Source organism: Myotis brandtii, unplaced genomic scaffold (assembly GCF_000412655.1).
Source record: "Myotis brandtii unplaced genomic scaffold, ASM41265v1 scaffold1557, whole genome shotgun sequence".
NCBI lineage: Eukaryota > Metazoa > Chordata > Mammalia > Chiroptera > Vespertilionidae > Myotis > Myotis brandtii.
The window spans coordinates 467,908-478,552 of NW_005355651.1; the positions used below are offsets into that span (position 1 = coordinate 467,908).

Sequence of the window (10,645 nt, forward strand, 5' to 3'; positions counted from 1 at the left end):
TAGTTTTGACCCCCCCTTTTTTTTTTTTTACTAATTTCAGAGAGGAAGGGAGAGGGGGAGAGAGATAGAAACAACCATGAGAAAGAATCATTGGTTGGCTGCCTCCTGCAGGCCCCCTACTGGGGTTCGAGCCCACAACCTGGGCATGTGCCCTTGACTAGAATCGAACCCGGGACCCTCAGTCCGCAGCAGGCCGACCCATCCACTGAGCCACACCAGCCTGGGCCACACACTGAGGCTGTAGGCTCCACCACTGTTCCGGGTTCTATTAGACTCTACTACGCTGTGGTGAGTCATTGCGTTTTCCTCCTGCTCTCTGTTGTTTCTGAATTTTTAAAAATTTTATTTATTTTTTATTTATATTTTTATTGCTGATAGAATTACAGATGTCTCCTCCTTTACTCGCCTCCTCCCAGCCCCTACCCATCCCCAGGTCTTCACCACCCTATTGCCCGTGTCCATGGGCTGTGCCTACTTATACTAATAATAGAGGAATATGCAAATTGACTGGGGCTCTGTCACAGTAACGATCGAATAGCAGGCTGCGTGGGGTGATTGGGGGGCAGTTGGGGGTGACCAGGCCAGCGGGGGGCAGTTAGGGGTGACCAGGCCGGTAGGGGGGGCAGTTAGGGGCGATCAGGCTGGCAGGCAGGTGAGCAGTTAGGAGCCAGTGGTCCTGGATTGTGAGAGGGATGTCCGACTGCCGGTTTAGGCCCGATCCCCAGGATAGGGCCTAAACTGGCAATCAGACATCCCCCGAGGGGTCCCAGATTGGAGAGGGTGCAGACTGGGCTGAGAGGACCCCCAACAACCAGAATGACCGGTCGACCAGTCGCTATGACACACACTGACCATCAGGGGGCAGACACTCAATGCTGGAGCTGCCCCCTGGTGGTCAGTGTGCTCCCACAGTCAACCTCCCGTGTCCCCTCCCCGCAGCCAACTTCCCGCAGCCCCTCCTACCCCCTGGGCCAGCCAACCTCCCATAGCCCCTGCCCCCCTGGCCAGCTGGCCAACCTCCTGCGGTCCCTCACCCTAGCCGGCCAGCCCTCCAGATAGGCCTCTATTGCTGGCCAGGCCGAGGGACCCCACCTGTGCATGAATTCATGCACTGGGCCTCTAGTTTTAAAATAAACAGCTCAGTGGCGGTCAGTACATTTGCAATGTTACACCCATATATCGAGCTCATGGATTCAGTTCCTATGAGTTCAGGGACTGCATGTGAGAGCCTGGAGGTCAGGGTGCCCCTGAGACGTGACCCCGAAGTCTCAGCGCGGGAAGTGGGGGAGGCCCAGCTCGTAACAATGTGTTCCGTTTGCATAAGGCTGGCTTTTGCTCGGTGTTTTAATAATCACTGTTCTCAGCAGTCCCCTAAGTTGAAATCACTTGAGTTTGGAATGATTAAATGAGTGCGCAGGAACCTTAAGGACTGGTGTTCGGGAACAGGTAATTGCCTTTTAAAAGTTAAAATTGAAACTCGCGGCCATCACACCATTTTCATTTCTATTCAGCCCGCCCTCCCGCGGGGATTGCAGTTAATGTCTCCCCGAGATGACACACGGCGCCTTCCTGTTAAATCTCAGAAATTCAGCCCTGTTTCCGATGATTGCATCTTGGTTCAATTTCCCTCCGCACCACCTCTTCCTGGACGCACCGTGTATTGTTTAAATGGCTTTTTAAAAAATTATTAAAGAAATGCACATTATTTTATTTTATTTTATTTTATTTCTGGGGAACTCCATCCCCGTTCCCACAGCGGCTGTCCGTTTGTTTCCACCAGCAGTGAATGAGGGTCCTTTGTCTCACAGCCTCTCCGATTCCTGCTGATTCCTGTCTCGTTGATGGTAGCCTTTCTGTTTTGGCCTCTCTCACGTGTGGGCCTCCCTCGGATGTGTGATCCCTGAAGAAATGCATGTACTTGAAACGCTAGATATCGCCGAGTACACACAGCCCAGCACCGCCCCCCCCAGCTCCTCCTCACGGTCCCATGAGCTCCGACCTGACGTCCATCAGTCGTCCTGTCGGCCAGGCCTCGGTGGGACTGTCACCCTGCCCCGTCCAGGAGACTTTCGCTCTCACGTGCATCTATCGCTTCCATTTCTTCTCTTCTCAGCACAAAGTGTTTTTTAAAAATATATTTCTATTGATTTTGGAGAGGAACAGAGAGGGAGAGAGAGAGAAACATCAATGATGAGAGAGACTCATGGATCGGCTGCCTCCTGCATGCCCCCCTCTGGGGATTGAGCCCATCTGGGCATTTTCTCTTGACCGGAATCGAACCCAGGACCCTTCAGTCTGCAGGCCGACGCTCCATCCACTGAGCCACACCAGCCTGGGCCACACACTGAGGCTGTAGGCTCCACCACTGTTCCGGGTTCTATTAGACTCTACGGGTCTGTGGTGAGTCATTGCGTTTTCCTCCTGCTCTCTGTTGTTTCTGAATTTTTAAAAATTTTATTTATTTTTTATTTATATTTTTATTGCTGATAGAATTACAGATGTCTCCTCCTTTACTCGCCTCCTCCCAGCCCCTACCCATCCCCAGGTCTTCACCACCCTATTCCCTGTGTCCATGGGTTGTGCCTACTTATACTAATAATGCAAATTTATGCAAATTGACTGGGGCTCTGTCACAGTAACGACCGAACAGCAGGCTGCGTGGGGTGATTGGGGGGCAGTTGGGGGTGACCAGGCCAGCGGGGGGCAGTTAGGGGTGACCAGGCCGGTAGGGGGGGCAGTTAGGGGCGATCAGGCTGGCAGGCAGGTGAGCAGTTAGGAGCCAGTGGTCCTGGATTGTGAGAGGGATGTCCGACTGCCGGTTTAGGCCCGATCCCCAGGATAGGGCCTAAACTGATAGTCGGTCTTCCCCCGAGGAGTCCCAGGTTAGAGAGGGTGCAGGCTGGGCTAAGGGGAACCCTCCCCTGCACGAATGTCATGCACCGGGCCTCTAGTAAGTATGTAAGTTCTTTGGTTTGTCTCTTCTCACCCCCCAACCCCACATCGAGGTGTGTCAGCCTGTGGTTTCTGAGTTTTTGTCGTGCTTTTCGTTGGCTTGGTTTCCTTGTCTCTCCCACTTTCCATGGATTCCAACAGCCTTTGGATCTGAGGTCCATGGATTTGCTTGTGCCCCTTCCCATCCCTGGGGTCACCTTTGTGGACACCCCCATTCTTCTGCTCTTCCCACTGGGCTCTCTCTGCCTAAAACCCAGCTGTCAGTCACACACTCCCTGGTTCTCTAGGCTGTTCCTGGTTTTGTTTGTTTATTTGTGTTTTGGGGGGACCTCAGGGGCCTGGGGTGAGCCAAATTGTCAGGTCTGAGGGCAGAGTCCCCAAGACTTCCCCCACTTCTCACCCTCCACAAGTGTGGGGGACGCCCCAAACCACCCTGGCATTGGCTGATTGCTGGGAGGACTCGCGGAGCTTCCTAAAGGCCAAGACGCTCGAGGTTAGAGCGACTGCAGGGAAGGAGGCAGGTGAAAGTCAGCAAACGAGCAGCCACGGCGCAGACTCTGGGGCCAGACCACGGCGTCAGTGGTTCGGGGTGTTGCCGACGGAAAACTGGCCTGAGCTCCATGCTCAGTGCCTTGGGCTCCTGAGCAGCCACGGTGCAGACTCTGGGGCCAGACCACGGCGTCGGTGGTTCGGGGTGTTGCCGACGGAGAAACTGGCCTGAGCTCCATGCTCAGTGCCTTGGGCTCCGTTACACGGCACGGTGGGCGGGTCACGCGGTCAAACTCACTCTCCAGTGATGCCAGGTGACCCACCCCCCGCCGTCAATGTCACGACCACCCGTGACCCTCAGACTTTCAGGTGCCCCAGTCCCAGGCTAAGTGGACAGTCCTGTCCGCTGGGTCAGGGACCGACCCAGAACCAGGGCTAGGCCGGGTCTCTCTGAGCAAAGCCCAGCCCTTCAGCACAAGTGTGTGGTCCTCACTTCAGCACACACGTGTGGCCCTCGCTTCAGCACACACATGTGGCCCTCGCTTCAGCACACATGTGTGGCCCTCGCTTCAGCACACACATGTGGCCCTCGCTTCAGCACACACGTGTGGCCCTCGCTTCAGCACACACATGTGGCCCTCGCTTCAGCACACACGTGTGGCCCTCGCTTCAGCACACACATGTGGCCCTCGCTTCAGCACACACGTGTGGCCCTCGGAACCGCCGCGTCCGTGACTCACAGCCAGCTCCACGCTCCCGTCACAGCCGCCACAGAAGCCACAGACGGGACAGGCGCGGCCCGGCCCCGAGGGAGGAGTTTTGAAAACAAAATGTATAAAAATCTCACTTTGCCGCTTGGGAAAGCACATCTCGCCTTTTTAAAATAAGTGTTTCTGTTTCTTATTTTGGGAAAATAACTCCTGTGCATCAAGGACCGAATCCAGGAGTTTTACGGGATTTTATAAGCCTCGCCCCTCACCACCCCACGCTCTCTCTGCAGGTACAGCCTTTCCCCACACTCTCAGCGAGTTCTTCGGCGTCTGCTCTGTATTTCACAATAACACGCTGGGTTTTCAGTTTGCGTGTTGGGTAGAATATGGGCCCCCAAGTGTGTTATATTCTAAGCTATAAGCCTCGCCCCTCACCACCCAACGCTCTCTCTGCAGGTACAGCCTCTCCCCACACTCTCAGCGAGCTCTTCGGCGTCTGCTCTGTATTTCACAGTAACACGCTGGGTTTTCAGTTTGCGTGTTGGGGTAGAATATGGGCCCCCAAGTGTGTTATATTCTAAGCCCCACAAATTGGACGTGTGGTTAGCGTCAGGTCTTTGAAGGTAAGAGCTGGGATCACAGGCCTAATCTGCTGCTGGCAGAGAAGTGGAGCCACCTGGGCAGCCAGGTGAGGCCCTGCACTCCTGCCGGGAAGGTGAAGAGGAGGCGGAGGGTTCGTGTAAGAGAGATGCATTGTGGGAGAGACCGAAGCCAGTGCTGGCCTGGGCGCTGGAGGAGCAGGGCAGCGTCCAGAAGCTAAAAAGGTGAGAACACGGATTTTCCCGGGAGAGAACGCAGGCCTCTCCCCACCGGGAAAGGTGGGAGACGTCTTTTTCTCTCTCCTAGAACTTGCAGAACAGAACACAGAGCCGCTCCCACTGGAAAAGGGAGGAGCACAGACTTTCACCTGAACTTCCCGGCGAGAGGGAAGACCTGCTCGCACACCTCGGTCTTCGCTCATTTTGGACCTCGAGCTCCAGAACCGTAAGGTCCCAGATTTGTATTTCCTTCAGCTGCTAAGTGTGTGGTCCTTTGCTTCCCCAGCGAAGGGAAATTACAGCAGAAATACCGGTGCAGGTCAAGGTTTCTGTTAGGGGTCTGTCACACTGTGGGTTAGAGTTAAAGTCTGTGTTTAGATCTTTCGGGCCTTTCATACTTTCCACTGGAGAGCATATACTGTCTTGGACAAAGGCTAGTTTTGCCCGTCTAACGGGCGCGGTTTTGTTTGCTTTGGGTTTGAAACGCGAGTGTCTTTCTGAGGGAGGTTCACTGGGAAGGCCTTTTTGAGACGTGAGCGTGTGGGATGTCTTGGTGTTGTGCTCGTATCTGACACGCGTTGAGCTGGGTATAGGATTCCGTGTTGGAAAAGGTGTCCATTTTCTCTAGGTTTGGATGCAGGGCTCGGATGGATCCGGTCTGGGGCTTTTGTTGTCACCTGTCTGTCTCCTTTGCTTTTAACCTTTAAATGGAGGAGGAATGTGAAGTGTATGCAGGTGTCGGGTAACATGATTGAAAGGAATTGCATTGCCCTTTGCACCGGACTCACTCTCTGGGTTTGCTAATCACGGGGGGGATTTTCCTGAAGCTTTTCCGCTGCATCTGAGGATGCAATGGGATCTGTTTTTGTCATTAAGTGACGGTAAAGCCAGTGGGTGCTCTGTCCATTGGCCGAGTCTGTGCTTTCTGGCCTCCTTCCCGGAGGAGGGCCCAGTGACGTCAGAGGTGAGACAAGTGAATCCTGGGTTTTGCACGGTTTACCGTCTCAGACTGTACTTTTCTCTCGATGCTCCGACAGGTGACTGTACGTCGCTCATGATCTAGGGAAGGGAAGATGAGGTGGCCGGTATGAAATTAACATGAAGCACCTTTCTCTGCGCCGTGTGACACTGCGGGCCAAGTCCATCAACCGCTCATGTTTGCTCACGTTTGCGTGTGACAGGAACGTGGCGGCTGTTTCCCTATTGACACTGTTTTCCGATTGTACGCGGCGGCTTTCCTCCCTGGGAGCCAACAGCCCAGGGGTTGGACACAATACATGATCCTGCTTGTGCGTGCGACTCCCCAGGCCCATCGGATACGCCCTTCGCTGGTTTGGAAACAATGAAATGAGTGAAGGATTGTTTTCCAAGGGTCAGGGGTAGACGGTGACTGCCCGGTCCTGGACGCCGAGGGCGGGAGGGAGGAAGGCTGCCTGTGGGACGGGACCCTGGCTCTGGGCCTCAGCTGTCGGATGAACGGTCGTGACCACGGTCCTCGGCCTCCGGTGACCGGGGAGCAGGGGCCAATGTTCTCTCCGATTCTTGTGTTTCTGTTTTTCTGTCGTCTCCATGCTGCTGTTTCCAGTTTGCATTTTGTGACAGAATATGGCCCCCAAGTGTGTTATATTCTAAGCCCCACAAATTGGACGTGTGGTTAGCGTCAGGTCTTTGAAGGTAAGAGCTGGGATCACAGGCCTAATCTGCTGCTGGCAGAGAAGTGGAGCCACCTGGGCAGCCAGGTGAGGCCCTGCACTCACCTGCCGGGAAGGTGAAGAGGAGGCGGAGGGTCCGTGTGAGAGAGATGCATCGTGGGAGAGACCGCAGCCAGTGCTGGCCTGGGCGCTGGAGGAGCGGAGCAGCGTCCAGAAGCTAAAAGGTAAGAAAACGCTTTTTCCCAGGAGCCTCCAGGGGAGAACGCCGGCTGCCGCACATGGAAAAGGTAGGAAACGTTCTCTTTGTCCTTTTATTTTTTGGGGGAATTTTCCTGCGGCATTTCTGTTCCATCTGAGATGTGAAATGTGACACTTTTTATCAATAAGTGACTATAAAGCCGGCGCCTGCTCGGGCCATTGGCCACCTCACCTGGTCTCGTCCTCTTCATTAGCTGCTCACGTGATCAAACCCTATTCTAGTGAAGTTCCTGCGACTGGGATGTGGGAACGGGGGGCTGGGTGGTACTTGAGTCAATGGCTGGGTGTGATCCCGGATGTTGGGGGACAGGGGGTGGAGAGAGGAGATGGAGGGGGCCCCGAGCTGTGAGAACAGGGGGCTGGGTGGTACTTGAGTCGATGGCTGGGTGTGATCCCGTGATGTTGGGGGGCAGTGGGGTGGAGGGAGGAGATGGAGGGGGCCCCACGCTGTCGGCAGCAGCTTCGCTGACCTGGGTTTGCTGAGGGAGGAGAACGGTGTGAGGGCTCCTGGTTTAGGGGACCCGCTGGGCATTGGGGCCCTTCACTGAAGGGAACACAGAGGAAGGTTTGACGGTGAAGGTGATGATTTGGGCGTTTTCACCGGCTATGATCCTGAGGTCACGACCCCCCGCCAGCACACTCCTGAAGCCCGTCTCACCACGGGTCCTGCGTCTGGGAAGAATTCAAATCCCACGTGATTCTGAGAAGCTGTGTAGACTTTGTGGATGTTTCATTGGGAAGACAGGGGACTGGCATTGGATTGCACGTCATATGTTAACATTTATTTAGGATCATCCTTGCCTCTAGCTCTTCCTCTGAATCTCAGCTCCTCATCAGATTTTAAAATCACTTTCTTTCTCTTTCCCTCTAACTGTCCTCCTCCAAAAGCCCAAACTTGGCATCCCTCCTCCACTGGCCCGTGGAGAGGGGGAGCTTTTCGGGGTCGTGGTGAGGTTCCCGGACCCGCCCCCCACATCTCACTCCATTACTCAGCACCACACACACCTGGCACCCTCCTGCCATCTCTCCTCCGTTCCTGTATGTGACGCTCAGCCACCTGGGACATGGCTGATGTGTTTATTACATAACTCGTGGCCCGGGGCACGGACTCCTGCACAGTGAATGGAAATTAACGAAGAAATATGTTAATATCACTGTTCGCCCTTTCTCTGTAATGGAAGTGTCAGAGGTGAAAGAAAATTAGTAAAATGCATATGAAAGTAACATATAAATTGATTAATAAACAACAACATGATAAAACAACAAAGACATGATATAAAAACAACATTGATACAAACAATGACTGATAAAGTGATTAAACTTATTCTAGTATCTCCCTGTACACCACATTGAGAGTGAAAACACTTTCAGAGTGCTTGACTAATTTCCCTCGTGATGAAGTACTTAGAACTTTAACTGTAACATCACATGCTCTTCAAACTCGAGAGAAAGCAACATAGAACTGACCATGTCTGTAAACAGGTTCAGGTAGGAATATGCCTACTCTGTCTAGAGTTTGTCCTTGTGATTTATTAATAATCATTGCAAATTCTGGCATCACGGGAAACTGTCGTTGAATCAGTTTAAATGGGAGGCCATTGTCAAATGGAGACAAATCAATTCTTGGAATCAGAACAACCTCTCCCTCTGCAGATCCTGTTAACACTTCAGCTTCGATAATGTTAGGTCGTAATCTTTTGATAATAAATCTGATACCATTACAAAGACCCCATTTGCTATTAAGATTCCTCAATTGCATGATGATTGCACCCACTTTCAATTTTAATGTATGACACAGCATTCCTGAAGGAGTAATACTATTCAGAAATTCGATGGGAGCTTTATATGTATCGTGCATGCGCGAGTCAATGTTTATTTTTAAATTGCCAGTGCGCGTCATATGTACCGGTTGGTCGGTCGGTCAGTTGGTTGGTCGGAAGGATGTACGATCAGTCACTTAACCTTTTATTTATATAAATTGCCAGACATAGGTTGCATTCGTATTAGGTGGAAAATGCATATTTACTTAGTGAAAAAAGGAAGTATACTTAGGCATTAGCGAATTATTTTTCAAACTATACTTTTTAATGAAACTTTGCTGGATTTTCCAGTTTGAAATAGTCTCTCCCATGTAGACTCCCCAACACACATCCCACCTCTGGTTTTTAACGTCCACTCGTCACCAGCGAGGCCACATGTCATTAATCTCGTGCGTGTTGTATTCCTGCTCTGGTGTGGTGGTGTGTGCATTGCCAACACGGAGCCTGTGGTTTGACTATGTAACGTGTTCATCCGGCCGGCATGGCTCAGGGGTTGAGTGTTGACCGCTGGACCGGGAGGTCACAGTGGAATTCTGGTCAGGGATCCCCAGTGTGGGGCGTGCAAAAGGCCGCCGACCCATGACGCGCTCTCATTGATGTTTCTGTCTCCCTCTTCCTTTGTCTCTGAAGTCACTAAAAACATGTTTTTTAAAAAATAAAGTGTTCACAGCACTTTGCATGCACACCGAGGCCTGAACGGAGGAACGCGTGCCAGGGCCGGGCTGTGTCTGTGCGCGGCCCCTGGTCTGCGTCTTCTCTGTGAGAAACATTCCCGATCTGGCCGCCCATCTGGGCTGTGCGCAGCGTTGCTTTGCTCGGGGACAGGCCTGTGCCTCTTGCTGGTCTGTGTCCTTTCACCCCATGTCCGGCTCGCGCACGCGGCTCGTGCTGATGCGTGCGATGCGTTTATTCATGAAGCCGTGCGGTCGCCGTCCCTCGGGCACCCACTCTGCCGCCTGCAGAGCCCACCCTCAGACGCAACGTCAGGGCCCACGGGGGCCGCGCAGCCTGGCCACAGCGAGGAAGGGCCGGCAGAGGCACCGAGGCCGCGGTGCCCCCAGACGCTGCCGTCCTCTGGAGCAGGTGTGAGGTTTCGTGTCTGTTCATAACGGATTTTTGAAGCGTTAGCACTTGGTTGCAGCGACACGGCCTCAGAGGGCGGCCCGCACGGGGTGGAGGCCGGAGCACGAATGTGTGTCTGATCTTATGTCCCCCCGGAAGGACGTGTGAGCCTCTTATTAATCCTTCAGGAACGAAAACCTTCACCAGCTTTAACGTGCAGACCACCTCTGAGAATCACACGGAAATGGCTGAACTGCCCCAAACAGGCCTCCCCGCAGAGAAGGAGCGGCCTCCCTCGAATGCAGTGGTTCTCAACCTTCTGGCCCTTTAAACACAGTTCCTCATGTCGTGGTAACCCCCAACCATAAAATTATCTTCGTTTCTACTTCATAACTGTCATGTTGCTACTGTTATGAATCGTCATGTAAATATCTGATATGCAGGATGGTCTTAGCGACCCCTGTGAAAGGGTCGTTCGACCGCCAAAGGGGTCGCGACCCACAGGTTGAGAACCGCTGCTTTAATCAGAAGGGCAGCAGGCGTGGGGGAAGGCGGGACCTGCTGTAGTCAACACGGGAAAATCAATATTTAACGAGACCCAGCTACATGTCTTGAGGAAAACACAGTGAGGATCTTTTCGTTTCAGACGAGTCGATAATTTATGTTGATGTCTCCTGAGTCTGTGGTAATTAAAGACGGGGCCCCCCTGTCCCTCCGCAGGTCTGGGCTCGGTGAGGGTGTTCCTGACTGTCAGGTGGATCTCAGAATACGGGACTTTCACCCGCCGGCAGGGCTCAGTGGTTGAGTGCCAACCTAGGAACCAGGAGGTCAGGGTTCAATTCCCGGTCGGGGCACAGGCCCGGGTTGCAGGCTCGGTCCCCAGT

General features: G+C 53.2%; 1 protein-coding gene across 1 annotated transcript in view; it reads right to left on the reverse strand.

Annotated features, from left to right (window-relative positions):
- The window catches only part of GRIK1 (glutamate receptor, ionotropic, kainate 1), a 152,192-nt gene extending 142,579 nt beyond the window's left edge, over positions 1-9,613 (reverse strand). The window contains exons 1-5 of the mRNA XM_014536046.1: positions 9,558-9,613; positions 7,401-7,551; positions 7,250-7,358; positions 5,970-6,028; positions 5,758-5,810 (exon numbers count right to left, since the gene is read on the reverse strand). Of these exons, the coding sequence (XP_014391532.1) occupies positions 5,758-5,810; positions 5,970-6,028; positions 7,250-7,358; positions 7,401-7,551; positions 9,558-9,613 (428 nt within the window). The remainder of the gene's footprint in view (positions 1-5,757; positions 5,811-5,969; positions 6,029-7,249; positions 7,359-7,400; positions 7,552-9,557) is intronic.
- Positions 9,614-10,645: the final 1,032 nt, after the last annotated feature.